General features: G+C 39.2%; 1 protein-coding gene across 3 annotated transcripts; it reads right to left on the reverse strand.

Annotated features, from left to right (window-relative positions):
• Positions 1 to 888: 888 nt before the first annotated feature.
• On the reverse strand, positions 889 to 18,315 carry LOC136260459 (uncharacterized). 3 transcript variants are annotated; one of them, XM_066054188.1, is made up of 15 exons: positions 18,225 to 18,315; positions 14,157 to 14,300; positions 14,031 to 14,111; positions 6,575 to 6,778; positions 6,421 to 6,522; positions 4,555 to 4,671; positions 4,390 to 4,497; positions 4,230 to 4,334; positions 4,078 to 4,176; positions 3,927 to 4,025; positions 3,835 to 3,877; positions 2,343 to 3,791; positions 1,691 to 2,282; positions 1,370 to 1,640; positions 889 to 1,321 (listed from the first exon to the last, which is right to left on the reverse strand). In XM_066054188.1, exons 1-15 carry the CDS (start codon positions 18,231 to 18,233, stop codon positions 1,037 to 1,039), a joined length of 3,708 nt encoding a protein of 1,235 aa, XP_065910260.1. In that variant the 5' UTR covers positions 18,234 to 18,315; the 3' UTR covers positions 889 to 1,036. The 3 variants fall into 3 exon arrangements, with proteins under 3 accessions (XP_065910260.1, XP_065910262.1, XP_065910261.1); XM_066054190.1 differs by having other exon boundaries at positions 18,200 to 18,296; XM_066054189.1 differs by having other exon boundaries at positions 14,157 to 17,923; positions 18,200 to 18,296.
• Between the last annotated feature and the right edge of the window lie 4 nt (positions 18,316 to 18,319).

An 18,319-nucleotide genomic window follows, 5' to 3' on the forward strand; every position in this document is an offset into this window, starting at 1 on the left:
ATCGGTACATTTTATCTACTGTAAAGACAACAAATCATCAGGCCCTACCTATTTAGAGTTACAAGTAGTGAAGTAAAAGAACTAGCTAGCTAGCAGTAGTCAATATATCTCACTCTTTATGATAAGTTACTTACAGTTATATATGTATATATGTGCTTGTCTTTGAATTTTACAGTAATGCATAATAATGTTGATATGTATCTTGTACTAATTTGTTGTACTAGATATTTAGTTTAATGTACCATTTTTCTGTATGATATCAGCCACAAGTAATTTCATGCAATGTTGTATGATGCACCTCTTGTAGTTATCAAGATGCCTAATAGTGGAATGCTGGATCACTTCACCTACCATCCACCAAAGTATCAGAAGCACTGGATGTCAGCATGGCCGACACGTGCTGGGTACAACACAAGTCGTTTGACCACATCACGTTTTGCCAACTTCTCCAGATACCTGATCGGTAGCAATGCTCAGTTTACTTTTGACACAGACCTGGGGTTGTCGAAGGTTGAACCTTTTGAGACAGTGTCTGCTCGATTCCCACGTAAAGGATCAAACTCCGTATCTCCATTCCATACATTATCTTTGAAGCCAACGTGTGGTTACTACTTCTCAAGAGAAACTGACAACAGAAAAATGAGAATAGGTGTTCTACCGAGTGACTTGTCAGCTTGGAGGTCACTCAGACCACAGACCCAGCATACACATGCAGTGACTGCTGTGTAATATGAGGACTGTGTGTGTAAGAAGTGTTTTGTTATAATAATATCAAATGAAATTATGAATATTTCTTATTTATTACAGCAAAGGGTGGTTAAGTTTGATGTAATAATATGTCTACATATAGTAAACCACAAGCTATGTAAAATATCTCTATCTACTATATTATATACAAAAACTAACATAGCATTATTTGTACGCACATTCAAATACCACTATCTGTGTGCATTAAACTCTTGCAGAGGTATGCACCTTTTAGAAAATAATATGACACTTTACAATAGTAGCTAGTTCAAAGCATGTATGGTTAAAGTCATAACTCACACATGTAAATAAACTTGTGTTTTAGTTTGTTGATGATGTTGTCAGCATCTTTCTTGTGCTCATAATTGGACAAATACTTAACAATTAAAGGCCAAGGATCTTTCTGCTTACATTCATACCAATCTTTGAGGACTTTTGTATCACAAGATAAGGTATCTCCATTCGGAATGTCCTTTCTAAAACTTTCAATAAAGTGACCTCTAAGTTCAGCATCTAGCTCATCAAACTGCAGGTCATCTTTGAAGTCACCAAGAGGTTTGTTGTAGCTGTAGGTCTACATGTTATATGATGATAAATATAATATCACTAAGACCTAGCTAACCTTTGATATGATCATCTCGATGCTGGGTGAAATGGTTACCTTGCTGCGACACTCATTACACTGCAAGTAATTGTTTCTTTTACTTGTAGGGTCACCTCCACTATTGTAAGTTATGTAAGTGAACAAGCACTCTTCTTCACACTGGGAACATTCCACAATTGGTCCGAGTTTGTATTTAATTCCTTTCAACTCTTTCTTCTCCACAATTCTCAGTATAAGTGTGTGTAACAACTCCATAGCAGGTAGTATAGAACGGATTTGTTGTTTAGTCCTATAGGAGAAGACTATATTATATTCTAGGTGATGTAGAGTAGTACTAACCTGATGGCAACATCAATACTATTACTGGGAACAGATTGACTGAGCCACCACTGGCAATCTGCTACGCATTCAATGTAACACTTTTCATCAAAGAAACAATTATCATCATCATCATCAATGTCCTGAATTCTCCGATACATTAGGAACATCAGATGATGTAGGAGAAATGGAGGGTAAAAGCCATCTTTAAAACTGACACAAAGTTTATGACAGTTTTTAGTTACATTTGGAATTATATTCTCCACATCTTTAGGCAGTTTACAAGGGACATAGTAATATTGAGACTGTTGAACTGGAACTATCAGCCCATATGCCTCTAGTAAAAGACAAATTTGCTGGAACATTTCTTCCGATCCATTGTGGTACTCTCTCCACAGTGGAAACAACACATGTTTCTTGTCAGCCTTTCCTTCATTTTTAAATTTACGTAAAGCCTTTTTCATATCATCCTCTTTGGGTTTAAGCTTGTCATCACCTCGATCAATGTTCATCAACTCCTTCATCACATCAGCTAGCCACTGAGGCTTGATCAACACCACATCATGTAGTGGCTCCATCTGCTCTTTGGAAAGGAACAAAGTAGGAAGGTTCCCTATTGTAAAAAAATTATTTTTAAGTGACTGTGTGTGTGTCTGTGTAGTGTAATACTTACTAGGATCAATAATTATTCCGATGTCATGGAAGAAATCTAAGGAAACCTGACACTCATCTATACCACATTCCTTAGCACACTGTTCTATTTCTTCATGAGTAATCAAAAGTGGGCCATTGTTGTTTCTTTTCTCAGTGATCATTGCTTCAAGGTGTAGGTAAGAAATTGGCAAATCATCTTTGTTCCCAGGATGGTCATCACCAAGTTGTTTTAGAGTTTTACGGACTATGTTGGCTCCAGATCTGCTTTCATTTCTAATTGAATTCTCCACCAATGCCATGATTTTTTCATTCTTGAAAAGCTCCAAATTACAGTGATCTTTATCAAAATGCCTTTTCAGAAGATTATTTATATCCTCCATATCTTGTTCGCTTAATTGAAGAAATGGTCTTTTCTCTTCCTTAGTAAGATCATCACCAGAAGCACCATCATATGGACCCTTATGAGTGCCCACTAACACCACCACTGCATTAGTGTGGACACGAATGCTATTGATCCAAAATTTTAACTCCTGAATGACAACTGTTTGGTCACCATACAGCAGTTGACGAGCATTAAAGGCAACAACATAAATAGCTCGTGAAGTAATAAAGCAATGGTGCATTGGCTTGTAATGCTTTTGGCCAGCAAAGTCAAAAGATGTCAACTTTAATGGTAGCACAGATTGTGCTGATTTTGCCTGCTTAGATTTCTTTGATGCCTCACGAATGATACTTATGTCAGAGATGTTGGTATGGTCACTAGAAGAAATATCAGGAGCAGCATGAGGTGGTGGAGTGCTTACAACACTACTGGACTGTTGGCTGGGTACTACAACAGGTACTGTTCCTTGTGGCAATTGATCTGTGACCTCAAAATGAATTTTATCCATTGCTTGGGGTGGTGTAATCCTGGGAACTGCAACTGGTGGAGCAGATGGCTGTACAGGTTGAGATTCAGGCAGAAAAGCCACAGCTACAACATTTTTCTTTTTTTCGCTAGATAGTTTTGTTGAATGGGAACTTGCATGCTTGTATCCACTCTTGCCCGGTTTCCTCGTGTATTTTTGTATTAACTCATCAATTTGTTCTTGAAGTGACCTATAGTTAGACCCATCAGTAATAGACGCATCTTTCTTCTTTGAATTGGGTGGTACAAATTTGTGCAGTTGGTCAGCCATCACATTAACAGCAACATTTCTGTACTCTTCATTCGTCTCAATCATACTCTTCTTCCACGTCTCAGTAATAATGTCATTGGTACTAACAAGGTCAATATCAACTCCTTCAGTCTTCTCGTGTTTTGCTACAAACTCTTCTCCAGTCAGTAAATTCAGCAAGTTGGTTTTGCCTACTCCAGCCTCTCCAACAATCATCAACTTGCAACGTGGCATTTTTTTCTTTCCTTTCCTCAGGGCTGCAATATACCCTTGAATAGCTGTCTCTCCTCTCTTCTCAACCTCAGCAGGAACTAATAAGGCAGTAATTGCCACAGATATTCAGGTCACACTAACCTTTCAAGTCATGGTATTTCAAGTCTTTAGGACATTTTCCATTCTACAAATTTATCTAAACAAATTCCATCATCTCACTACTTTACTCTAACCTTGTTCTCTTTGTTTCGATCAGCACCTTCATTGAGCAGCAACCTCCACACTTGATGACTTCCTTTCTTATAGGCAACATGGAGGGCAGTCTCACCATTCTGTGTGTGTAGACATGCACATAACAATTACACAATGTAAAGTTATATGTACTTCATCATGTTCATCCATGGGGAAATCTTTGTTTAGTAGCAATTGAGCAACCTCCACTGAGTCATGCATAGCTGCTAAATGAAGTCCAGTTTTACAGTCCTGCAGTGCACACTTCAATGAAAACTGGTACAGCTTAAAACAGGTAAACTCACGACAGTGACTGCAGCTATTTCACTGACTTGGTCATGTTCTAGTAAAAACCTGAGAATCTCCACCTTCTGATAGTAACAGGCTGTTAATAATGGAGTAAACCCTTTCTGTGTGCACAGCACAACTACAACATAGCAGCACCAACATGTTACTACTTGTTACCTTAGTAAAGTGGCAAACATCAGCATGTTGTGGCATATTCCTTAACAACCATTCCATCACTTTGATGTCATCTTGTGCACAAGCATGACATGCTAAATTCCACCCTTTCTAAGAACATGACAACAAACTAGTGCAAGAAATGAAACTTTAATAATGTGTAACTACCTTGTCAATCTTCAGAAGGGAGTCAAGCGATTGACTACATTGAGCAGCAACAAACAATAACTCAAGACAAGTCAAGTGACCTTTCCTCACTGCTAAGTGGAATGCTGTCTGCCTAGCCTGTATGCATAGACAACTAATTTTGAAACACTGATTTTATAAACCATGCAGGTGTGGATGTGTACGTGGTTTCCTAAAATTTGGTTCTGGAAATAAGTAAATAAAAATTATAGCAACTTTAGTTATGCTAAGTGTAATAAAGAATGGGCATGCAGGGAAGCTCAATTATATGTAATCTCACTGACTTTTGTATATCCGGGCCTTCCGCATAGCTGGTTATATAAGACTAGCCTTTGCAACATGATCTAATGAAATATGCAAACTAAGAAAGGTGATCCTTTTTACATAGCTAGGTTAATCAGTGACCTTTGAAATTTTATGTTAGATATGCACTTACAAGCCAAACAGTACATATTCTGACGATTCAAAAATACAGGTGCTTTTGAAGTTTAGCTGTTTATGGTATGAAATACCAACAGGTATTTACAAGGCTCAAGCTGCTCATATAGTAGAGCAGTAAAATTATACACTTTGAGATAAAAGCATTAAACTTTCCACATGTTTAGTACATCTGATGACATGAAATATGAGAGGTGGAACCAATGCAGATTTGATCCTTCTTTGGTGTCTGTTATAGCTCACCTTTGCTTATATATTACCCATGCAACACTCAATTTGTTCAAAATGGGTGTCAAAGTGGAGATCTTTATCCAAGAAAAAATTTGATACTTGTTGCAAGTTCATAGCTTATTCCATTCCAAAGTAATGGTCATTTATATGAGCTACAAATTCACATAAATTTAACCGCCCATGCAGTTGATTAGATCGCATTATTATCTACATTCTCTGATCTGTAATTTAATACTCATATTTATTTAGCTAACCATTTAGGCATTGTACAGAAAATATACAACCTCAGGTGGGGCATAGGGTGTATACGTATCCTCAGGTTACTCTCTATTGTCAGTTTGACCCCAAAATCTGGGATTGTTAAGGTTATAATTTAGTTGTAGACCAGTATTTGAGGTATAAATTAAACTCTGTACCTTGCATGAGACAGCCATGCACATGCCACAGTGCTTTTAGTCAAAACATTTTTCCATGCATGTCTTATATCCAACACATCAACTCTGTAGGCCCTATACAGTAAATGTATTCATTTTTGCTAATATATAAGTCTCTTACAAGCTTCTGAACATCGAAAAATGCTTTGGATGAAAGAATTAGCATGTGGTCATCACAAGTTACAAAGTTTTATACCTCAAATACTATTATTGAAGCTATAAACAACTCCAGATTTTGAGATGATAGAACAATTATGACCTTTGTTAAATGACCTCAAGAGAGGAGGGTACATACCCTGGATTTCCACACTCTAGTTGCATATTGCTTAAATGGTTAGCTAAATAAACAAATGAAAGAATGTATATAACTTAATTAATTGCGTGGGTGGTTAAATTTATAGCTCATACAAATGGCCGTAACTTTGGAATGGAATAAGCCATGAACTTCCAACAAGTATCAACTTGTTTCTTGATAAAGATCTCACAAATTGAGTGTTGCATGGGTGATATTATATAGAAAAAGGTAGCTAACTATTTTTGGACAAAAAAATGAGCTGTAACGTACACCAAAGGTCAAATCTGTGTTGGTTCCACCTCATGTCATCAGGTGTACTAATTACGTATGTGGAAAGTTTCATTTCATCACAAAATGCCCATTTGGTGAGTATGTTGCTCTGCTAATAAGCCAGCTCATTGTATAACTTTCTCAAATTAGGCACAAGGTTATTATGTTCAACAAACTAACATGGTTATAGATGGTTACATCACATTCCTCTACCATCAATAGAACTTGTAAGACATCAACAAAACCATGATCAGCAGCATAGTGTAGTGGAGTCCAGCCATCCTGTGTATTACAAAGAATATCATACTCACACTGTAATATTAATAAAACAAACTTTATTCTTCATGTTAAGAGTAGTGTACAATTTGGATTCTTTATCACATGGAGCACGACGATACGTCCTTATTTGTTGCTTCCTGTTATTGCGATCAACCACTGGTAATTGATTATTAGATGGTCTTTTCATCTCGTTTATCAGCTTCCAAACAGCTATGAGACTGTTCCTTATCACTGCTTCATGTAGTAAAGTCATCTTGTGCTAATGATAAAGAATCTCATTATATTACTGCATGTGTACACCTATTTATATAACATATTTACTTGGTTAAATGCTGTGGCAGTTATAAACTTAGTTCATAAAATTGATGTGGCAACTTCGAATTTGACCACCACTCGATGCTTGAAAATGATGCTGAAGCCTATATTTTCAAAATCATCACTAAAGTGCGAAGGTGCGGCGTTTAACCAAGTAATATGGTATAGTAAATCAAAATCAATAAATTACTTTTAAAAAACACTGGCACTTTCAGAGTTTTGTTCTGGATAAGTTTGATCATAAAACTTTGCTGTCAAAAATGGAGGAGGTCTTTGTCACTTTAATGATGTAAAGCGATAAATTCATTACATGTATTCCTACCTAATTATTCAAAACAGTATATTTAGTAGAGTGATCGTCTTATTTGTGGAATACGTACAGCGAATTAACCAGTCACCTTCAGCCCAAAATTTATTGGCTTAATAGGAAGGTGGCTACTTTTGACACATATAGATTAGTGAGTAGAAGTCTCATTTACAAAATTCCAGCTAGTACGTAGTTGAAATATCATCTGGACAGGAGTGACCATCAGCTCTGTCCTTGTTCACAATACACAAATAATAAAAATATATACTGGCATTGACACAGCAACCAACACACTCCATGGAAGGCACAGTCATGTATTTTTGCTATAAGCAAAACAGATTTCTGTTCCCAATTTACTCCGTAGGTGTGAAAAAAAATCACACAAGTTTGTCTTTGGTGTTTTATCCCATTTAAATATATCTTTCCACTTGGGGGGATCAGATGTCAATTGCTATGGTTGCCATTTACATTTGTTTTTCATGGATGCACCCTTTTGTGTAGCTAAGCTGTTTTATTTGCTCATTTTTTGTGAATCAAATGCAGTGCCAGACAGTAAGATGCAGGAGCATAGCTATACCTGGACATACCCAGGTATCAGTTCAGTTTGCCTGAAAATGTTCTGTCACAGCAACCACGAAGATTTAATAATATCCCCAAATCACTTTCAATTACATTTCAATTTGCCACAATGCCATAGCCCTACTGTTACTGATTCTTGCAGCTGTAACATGGACTGAACATTATATTAGAGTTGTAGTAGATAGTTGTATTGTTAGCGCATGCGTGTAGTTGTAATGGGAGGCATTATTAAGAGTCATTGTGAGCGCCACGAGGTGGTATTACTTTACATTGGAGGTCATTACCGAGAGTGACTGTACACAAAACGGACCACCGACATAAGGAGATGTCAGGCGAAAACAACGATGAAGTTTCTTCCATCCTCGGAGACGACCCGCCATTGGGCTCAGAGGAATCAGACGAAGAGGAGTCAGCGATACCCGAAGGAACTGCTTACCCGCTCAATTCCAAGAGACTGGCAACTCAACAACTTCACAGGCTGGCAGGGATGCTCGATCTACCGACCACTGCAACCTCATCATCATCTATGTTACAACTCACCAAATTCTAAGAAGCAAAAGGACAAGAACAAAGAAACTGAAACTGAACCAGAGGATATATGTGCTGTGTGTGACGAGCCAATCTTAGAATGGTCAGAAACTAGTGATGGACAGGAGGCTATATTTTGCGAAGGCCGTTGTAATGCCTGGATGCACCGTAAATGCAGTGGACTATCTTCAACCTTATTTAATATCCTTAGTAATGAATCGAAAGAACCTTACCGCTGTTGTCACTGCATTTTTACACGTCAAAGAGACGAAATTAACATCCTAAAACAACTTGTTGAGTCTTTGACTGAAAAAATTTCTAGCTTGGAATCCAACAACTCTATCACGTCCAACTCAACTTCCAAAACTCCGAATTTAATAGAAGCTAACCACTCCATCACAACTTCTGAAACTCCAATAAGTAATCATAATCACCTTCGTACTCCTTCCTCAGGTCTTGTTGAACCTCCCAAGGCAAAATCTGATAAATTGTTTAATGTGGTCATGTATGGAATTAAAGAATCCCAACCAAACAGTTCACGAGCCACTAGACTACCAATGATCATTAAGTTATTAACTTTGACGATAGAGCAACTGTACATTTCACTTAACTTCTTTCTCAAGAATTTATCAGTTACAGCCACCCACCTTCAATCTAAACTCTCCTTAGCAACTGTGTATGTATGTAAATAAATATGTAAATAAGTAACATAGGGTAATGTACAAAGCTGTTGGTGCATGTTACCTTCAGGCCTTTGGTGTGTTTACACCATAAAGTTTTAAATAAATAAATAAAAACTCCTGGAGGGCAAGCTGCTCGAGATGGGTCACAAGTCTAGAAATGTACAAGTGATTGCCTCTAACAATGGAGGAAAGTTGTTTCTGGTGAGCGATAGTGGTATTATAAGTGCTGAATCTGAGCACGTGAACACGGGAGATGTCGTAAATGAACATTCTCACGTGACCCAGTCTGAGCCCAGCGTGCATGAATTAGAGTCGGTACGCAGTGCACTGCGCAATGCAAGCTCTGAAATCAGTAGGCTAGAGAACGAATTGCTCGCACGAGATCATTGAGCCCTTACCTGGTGAGTGTTCCACTGTGGCAGACGTACAGATAGGATGTTGTCTAGTGAATGTAAATGATGATGCTCCACTGAAAGTGCTGGTAACTAATTCTTCAGAATTCACTCAGCATGTTGATATGGAGGATTGGGCTGGACTAGCTTCAGACGTAACCCCAGTGTGTACAGAAGCATCTGATACTAGTGATAATGGGTCTGATAACAGTGTGAGTACAATAAGAACAGTGCAGTCGTCTGACAACAGTGTCAAGCTCCGGCAACAGTTACTCAGTCAGCATTTGTTCAAGGACCAAGTTTCCCCTCTGCCATGGCAGCAAAAGGATAGTCTCTTACAACTGCTGCTGGAAAACCACCATGCTTTTGCATTAGTGGAGGGAGAATGGGGTGAAACTGACCTCCTCCACATGGAAGTGGACACAGGCAATGCTGCACCACAGTACCAGGCTGCACGCCGCACCCCATTTGCTGTTCGGGAAGAGATTGCTAAGCAACTTCATCACATGCAACAACATGGAGTTATCAGCCCTTCATCCAGCCCTTGGACAAGTCCAGTAGTACTCGTCCGCAAAAAAAGATGGCACATTACGTTTTTGTATTGATTTCCGTAACCTAAATGCTGTTACTAAACCAGATGTCTTCCCATTGCCTCGAATCGATGATCTATCGGATCAACTTGGACACTCTCAGTACTTCTCCACATTAGACCTTGCTGCAGGCTACTGGCAGGTGCAAACGCATCCGTCTTCTAAAGAGAAAACTGCCTTAATCACTCACAAGGGCCTCTTTGAATTCAATGTCATGCCATTTGGCTTAAGGAATGCACCAGCAATATTCCAGCGTCTGATGCAGAAGGTATTGGCTGGCCTCAATCCAGATGGGCACTCACCATTTGTATCTGTGTATCTTGATGATATTATAGTGTTTTCCGAAACTTTTGAAGACCACCTTGTCCACCTACAAGCTGTTATTACCAGATTATCTGATGCAGGTCTAAAACTCAAACCATCAAAGTGTCATTTCATTCAACAGAGAGTGGAGTACTTGGGACATGTCATCACACCCCAAGGCATTTCCCCTAACCCAGCACGGACACAAGCTGTGAGCAACTTTCCTGTTCCAACTTCTGTGAAGGACGTTAGACAATTTGTTGGACTGGCATCATACTACCGCCGTTTCATTGCTAACTTTGCAAGGATTGCTCAACCCCTCCACAGTTTAACAAGTAAAGGAGCTGTATTCAAATGGACAGACAGCATTCACAGAGCTGAAGGACAAACTTGTGTCAGCACCTGTTTTGTCTTACCCTGACTTCTTAAAGTCATTCTCCTTAGAAACAGACGTTAGTGCTAGAGGTATTGGTGCTATTCTATCACAACAACAACTGGATGGCAGACTACACCCAGTAGCATATGCAGTAGGGCTTTGTCCCACCAAGAGAAAAATTATGCTGCAACTGAACTGGAAACATTGGCAGTTGTCTGGGCTGTGTCCCATTTTCACGCCTATCTTTATGGACACGATGTTGTAGTGTTCACTGACCATTCTGCTGTCCATGCTGTTTTGGAGACCCCTAGTGCTAATGGGAAGCATGCACGCTGGTGGAGCAAATTATTTGGTGCTGGTCTTAAGAGCATCAAGATAGTATACCGTCCAGGCAAAGACAATCCTCATGCTGATGCTTTGTCCCGCAGCCCCATGTCACATTCACAGTCTGCAGCAGTGTCTGACTCCAGAGACTACAACCCAGCCGCACAAGTACAGGTGGCAGCAGTAAATACTAGTAATGACGTGAGCCAAATTGAGCAGTTGTTACAAGCTAAGCCTGTGTCCACTGGCAGCCTTGTCAATTTTGCAGCTGAACAGTCCCGTGACCCTTATATCCATCAAATCATCCAGTGTTTAAGTGATGGGACATTACCACCAAATGAACAGCAGGCCAAGCTGGTGCAACACAGGCACCACTATTTACTTTGATTGATGAGATCTTGTATTTTGTGGATCCAAAGCAGCGAGGTGTGAAGCGTTGCGTAGTCCCAGCACACTTACAAAATCAACAGATGGAAGAATATCATAGTGGTCCAATGTCTGGACATTTTTCTGGGCCCAAATTATACAAGTCATTGGGAAACAATTGGTGGTGGCAGGGCATGTACAGTGATGTGATCAAACATTGTTCTTCATGTCCCCAGTGTGCCATTGTTAACTCTTCCGGTAAGGTGAATAAACCACCACTGCATCCGATTCCTGTTTCACACTCCTTCCAAATTGTTGGAGTGGACATAATGGACTTACCTGTCACAAAAGCTGGCAACCGTCATGTCGTAGTCTTTCAAGATTTCCTCACAAAATTTCCTTTAGTGTTTCCAGTACCAGACCAAAAGTCAATTTGTCTAGCCAAACTGCTTGTTGAACATGTTATACCACTATTTGGAGTGCCGGAAGCTCTGTTGTCAGACAGAGGCACAAACTTACTTTCCTATCTCATGAAGGATTTGTGCACAATGTTAGGCATTAAGAAGATCAACACTACTGCTTATCATCTGCAATGCGATGGCATGGTGGAACGCTTCAATCATACCTTGAAGACGATCCTGCGGAAGCATGCTGCTACATATGGCAACCAATGGGATAGCTACCTTTTTGGAGTTCTCTATTCCTGTAAGGAATACCCCCCATGATTCAACTGGCGAGAAACCTTCGTATCTCCTATTTGGTATGGACTGCAGAACACCGTCAACAGCAGCATTGCTCCCACCATCTTCACTTCAGCTGTCAGATATTACTAACTATACTGAAGAGGTGACACTAGCATTGCCTACAGCAGAACCACCTCAGCAAAGAGTATCCAGCAAGCACAACGACGTTATAAAAAACAGTACGATCGCACTGCCAACACAACTGATTACTATGTGGGGCAATGGATCCTTGTTCATTTTCCTGCTGATGAAAGTGGCAGGTATAGGAAACTTTCTAGACCCTGGCATGGTCCATACCATGCAACACACATCAAAGATCCTGACATTACTGTTCAAAGGTCTACTTTCCTCAAGATAAATCGATTACGGTGCACCAAACCCGAGTGAAGCCCTGCATGTCCACCAGAATTTCCTGCAGGATTTTACTGGTATGGAGGTACACAAAAAGGAATCGGAAAAATTCCTCAGTGGGTTGAGACTTTGTTGTCAGGCAACCAAAACAGTGATAGACAAACTACCAGCACTGAAGTCAGAGATGAAGGGGAGGAGGAGATGAGCGATGAAAATGACAACCCAGAAAGAGATCAGATTGATGAAGAATCAGATGATAATGGATCAACCAATACCCAGGAGGTTGGGGAGTTAGATGATGACAACAGACCAGCAAGTAATCAGGAGTCCGAAGATGAAGATAGTCAGGACATAACTAGATCACACTCCAGTGCCTACCAATTAAGGAGACACCCCCGTCCATCCAGAAAAGCAAGAGAAGCTCAAGCTAGGGTCTAGCTTAAGTGTGGGAGGGGATGATGTAACATGGACTGAACATTATATTAGAGTTGTAGTAGATAGTTGTATTGTTAGCGCATGCGTGTAGTTGTAGCGGGAGGCATTATTAAGAGTCATTGTGAGCGCCACGAGGTGGTATTACTTTACACAGCTAATCTTCTATGAAAACAAGTACAAGGAAAAATAAGAGATTTAGATCTCAATTAGGGATCACAGGAAAAAAGAAATGAAACAAGGAAGGTCGCCTACACCTGCAGATATACAAGTGAATATTTAATCCCTACTTCAGTCTATACCCCGCATAACTGAATTAGGGATTAAATGTCTACTTGTATCAGGTGTATGCAACTTTCCTTGTTTCATTACTCTTTTCCCTAATTGAGGATAAATCGTTTGTTTACTTTCTTGTAATATAATTTTGACTGGTGAACCTGTACATACCACATGAAAAGAAAGAATGGCACAGACTAAATGTTTTTATCTGAACGCGTACCCCCAACTATCAATTACTGTTAAAGTGAAGTAGCTATTACACTCCATTTTCAGCTATGTTCAGCCCGTTACAAAGTGTTACAATAAATAATACAAGAAGCACTTCTCCAGTCATGAATGGATGATTCCCATTACAAATGCAGGGAAGCCATCACACACACTACCATGAATCAACACCTCAAACTGTCAACTAAAAGAAATTTGATGCCTGCATTGTACGTACCATGGTATGTCAAAAAGGCATCTGTCGGGTTGAAGCAACGTTAGACAGTGAAAAAATCAAACCCATAGCCTTAACCATTATCAAGCTATGCTTGACTGAAGGCATCAGTTAGTCAGTTGATCAGTCAGAAGTGAATAAACTATTAAATTTTGATTTATTGAAAGTGTTTTGGGTGTACTGATGTTACTTTTGGGCTGGACTATATTAACCAATGCACCATTAAGGTATTGGGGGGGGGCTGGTTTTGGGGTGATACTTTTAGCCATAAAAGTCCAAACCTTGGTGATCCCTAATGTACAGTATACCATCATAATGTACTATTAAAAATAATAAGTCTGAATAATAGCCACTAACAATAAACCCAAAGCTCATTCCTATACATATCACCAGCCACTGTATTTAAAGTTTTAAAAAGATTGTATTCTGTTTGTTGTAATATACCGTACTATTACAATGGTTACACTTGTTTAGCACATACACAAATAGTGGTTGAATAAATACCTGATTCTTGAGCTGAAGTCGAGTTGCAGCTGGTGAGAGTGCTAATTTCAAATCTTCACTGTGCATGGTTGTGTCTTGATCCTAAGAAAACATATGAAATTTTGACATGATCAATAACATGCCTACCAGAGTAAATGGTACTCCAATTTTAATCAATTTCAGGGTCAAGTCAAAATAGCGTTTTTTTGAAAATGCTTCATCTAACAACTTATAGCTCCTCCATTTGTCCAAGCCAGAGAAATGTACATACAGTTTATCTGCATCTCCTTCCTATGGAAAATAGCATTTGAAGTCAAAGATTAAATTTAATTTCCACCTTCATCCCAGCTTTAATTTGGAAGGTAGAAAAGAAAGTGGCAACAGAAATTAGTTGATAAAGCTTGGATTCACAGAAGTTGTTGATTTATTTAGCCCAATTTGGCAACTGGAAAAACCAATAAATCAGCTAATACAAGTTAACATTTGAGTACTCTCTAGCTAGTATTGATGATAAGTACTCTAGATACTTGTAGTCATATCTACATGTAACAGTTTTTTATTGGACCATAAGCAACAATAATACTGTATTAATTTCAAGTGCCCATGTAAAAAATGTCCCTGATAAGGAAAGTACATTAAATTCCATAGCCTTCAAGGCATAACTGGAAAATATCACTTCAGCTGGCAAAATAGATCACATGGCCTTGACTATTCAAGTCCCAATTTTACTATCCAAATACCATAATCTTGATAATAAGTCAATCTCTAGAGTTCCTACAGATACAAAAGCATGAAATTAAACATCTTGACCACCTGGCAGACTCCTGTAAGCATTCAAGTGCAAATCAGATGGCTGCAGGATTGAGGCTACCCATGGATTTTTCTCCTTTCTCCACTTTTTCAAACATACTTTATTTATAACAACTTTAAACAGGCTGTAGGACCAGGTGTTCTACAGACCTTCAGCAAGCCTTAATAAATAAGTAATAGTTAGAGACCTACAACAAGGATCTTTGCGATTTTAAAAAACCTGAGGCAAAGCCGAGGTTTTTAAGCCACCAAGATCCATGTAAACAGTCTCTAACTAATAAATATTATTATTATTATTTGCAGTATTCAGCTATACTGATAATAGAGCTCTACTACTACTACTACTACTCAAGGGTGGATCCAGCTAGGGGTTTCTGAGGTTTCCAGAAACTGGTCAGACAATGATTTACAAGGGTATCAAAGGTTCAGATCAAAATACTCCAATAGGGCAGTCAACTACCCTGATGGAACAGTCACATTTCGTGTTTTTTTAAATTATCTGTACCAACAGAGTATGACTAGTTTTATTTGTTTTGTAATGCCATGCTCATTTAATGTATGCTTAGAGCTGTAACTCTAAAAGTTGTTGGCTTACAAGGCTGAAACTTGGCCAAAACATACTGTAGGGCTTTCATAGACTTGATTAGTGACAGTGACAGTATATGTGGGTAGTATGTTTGGAGGCATGTACAAGTCTTTTCCTGTCATTTTGACAAAATTGGTAATAATACAAAATGACCTTTTGTATTACTTTCTTCCCCATACATTTTGTATTGGTGGTTTCAGGGTCATGTACTAATGCCATCATAACCCGTGACATGTGATAGATATCTCAGATTCTGGACTAGATTTGGAAAGAGTAGTGAATAGCAATTTAAATGAGCTATAGCAGCAGGAAATTTAATTTTGAGGTTGAAAATCCCTTTCTTGTTCTCTAGGGCAAATTCCCAATGGTGGATATTTGGAAGAAGGGAATGCTCTAATGGAATTCTGACCTCATTAACCTTAGTATTACATTGAAAGGTGGAAATTTATTTCGAAATGTGTAGAAATGTGGAAATTTGCATGCTCAGAATTAATATTTTGAAACTTCGTCAATGAGATTTAGAGTGAAGGACCCCTCAGCAGAGCGTGGTGCTCCAATATGGAAGACATACCGTACATGTACAATCAAGTCATACTGAGCATGATGGAGAACAAGAGGCATGGCACTCCATTATATCCTGTATTCTGATCTTTGTCCTCGGTCAAAGCGAAAGTCAAAAGTTATGCTAGAAATTTGCAGTCAGACAGCTTGAAAGATGTACACCACTATCAATAATTTCAGATTACTAAAGTTTGGTAAAGAGTCAAGTGTGATTTTTAGTGTAAGTCAAAAGTCAAAGCTTATTTTTCAAGTTTGACTACAATGAAATTCAGAGTGTAATATATATTGGAGTGCCACCCCCTTGGAAGAAGTTAGCTACAAAAACCGACATATTGTGCTTAATCACGGAAACACTGTAAATTTCACAAACTAATTTACAGTGTAAATACATTTCCGTATATTTCTGCTTGTATTTTTGACCTTTCGAATCCTGTCAAAGTGGCGAACAAAACGGTTTTGTTGGTTAGGGACTAGGGTTGAATAGTTTGCCAGCAGAAATGCCTCATATAGTTTTGATAACTCTACAAACAGTACCCAGTGTGCTCGGCAGGTGGTAACGGGTGTGTGATTTCAAAGCGTGCCATGCTGTAACAAGCCTGCTGGTGCACAAACTGAACTATTTCACCTTAGAAAGGATTCACCAGAGTACAATTACGTACCTAGCTAGTTTAAGTGATTCAAGGCTCAGCTATTACATAGTAGAACTGTCATTTGAAGTTGGAAATTTCAAGTTAAATTTCTACATTTCCGTCAAAATTAAGTTTCCATATTTCTGAAATATATTTCTACATTTCCAGCCACCATCGACGATATTTCTAGAAGTGAAGGACCCCTTGTGCTCTGCTCAGCAGAATGAGCCCCAAAAAACACCTCGAATTAGTCTCGTGTAGCCAGACCAACTTTTTGTGTGTGTCTATGGCTTAGAGTTTCTCTGTTTCCCATTTCCCCATTGTGTACATGCCTCTCTTCCACATGATAGATTGCTTTGGTGACCATCTTTTAGGCTGTTCCCATGGTCCTATGAGAATCCGTCGCCATGATGCCTTAGTTAACATCCTTCATTACGCCTTATTACAAGACCATCCAGGAGTTCTTAAAGAGTAACGTGCCTCTTTTGATGACAGTTCACGTCCAGGAGACATTTTCCATCCTGATTATCAACTTGGTCGTCCTGCCTATTTTGATGTCTCTGTCCGCAGCACTACTCAGCCTGCTCATATTTCTTCCTCCGCTTCCTTTGCTGGGGTGGCTGCTACTACAGCTGGAGAGGTGGCTAAGGATGTGAAACACCTTGCTATTGTGGAGAAGGCAGGAGGTGATTTCATTCCACTAGTTGTTGAAAGTTTTGGGATATGGACACCTTTTGCTTTGTCGGTTCTTAATTCTATTGCTGATCGTACCACCACCCATAGTGGCATCTAAAGTGGCCAGGAGAAATTTACTTCAACAACTCTGTTTGTTTATGGGTGAATAATGCTCAAATGATTTTAAGGTATTGGGCTCTGTAAGGTGGTGATGATGACTTTCCCTTTTCCCTGTAGTTTTTCTTTCTTTGTTGTTACCCTTTCCCAGTAGTTGTATTTTATACGTTGTCAGTGATTAGTTTTTTTGTTGTTTTTTTTTTGTAGATCAGCATTTGTTGTCATGTGTATTTTTCCATTAAAAATAAAACAAAACCTTTTGCGTGTGTGGGTGGGAAAAAGTCCACACCCGCACACAAAAGAAAAAAGTCGGCCTGACTAATCGTATCTAACCATTTTACAGATATTTGTCCACGACTGTCTCTCCGGTAGTGGTGTCCGAGCTGCTGTCTCTATCAGTGATCTGGTTCTAACTATTATCAGTATTTTAGCAGTAGCAAGTGGTTCAACCACAAGATCGCATCGGGAGGTGTCTCATACGGTGTGGGGCCTACGTGCCCCCTCAGTCTAAGCGGTGCGTATATTAACCAGATAACCTACAGGGAAATATTTGCCGAAGATCATACATCACTACTCGTATAGCTACTTTTTTTTTTTTTTTTTTAATTTATTAATTTTTTTTTACCCGGGCTTGATGGACTGCCCTTGCCTACCACCCCCAGCACATAAATGGCCTGTGCTGGACAAACCGGGACTTTCTTAGTCCACGGCAAACTGAGACTCTGCCCGAATCAGCTCCACAATTGGGGGAGTCTTAACATAGTGACCGATGGATGAGCGGGCACTATGTTAAGACTTTAGAGTTAACGTACTAGACTATCGGCTGACTAATCATACCCACAACATGACTCCTCATCGGCTCGGTTTCTCTCTCTGTTTCTCGTATTGGGGCGTGGCCAACGGTCATCTCCGGTGTCGTACGGGCTCGTGTA

The sequence above is a fragment of the Dysidea avara genome, chromosome 7, assembly GCF_963678975.1.
Source record: "Dysidea avara chromosome 7, odDysAvar1.4, whole genome shotgun sequence".
NCBI classification, from domain to species: Eukaryota; Metazoa; Porifera; class Demospongiae; order Dictyoceratida; family Dysideidae; genus Dysidea; species Dysidea avara.

Excerpts from the sequence above, each read along its gene's own strand:
- LOC136260459 (XM_066054188.1), bottom strand. Across the intron at positions 6,779-14,030 it reads GACTTCAGCTCAAGAATCAG|CACAAGATGACTTTACTACA; the intron begins GTATTTATTCAA and ends CTTTATCATTAG. Across the intron at positions 1,322-1,369 it reads TCGAGATGATCATATCAAAG|ACCTACAGCTACAACAAACC; the intron begins GTTAGCTAGGTC and ends TATAACATGTAG.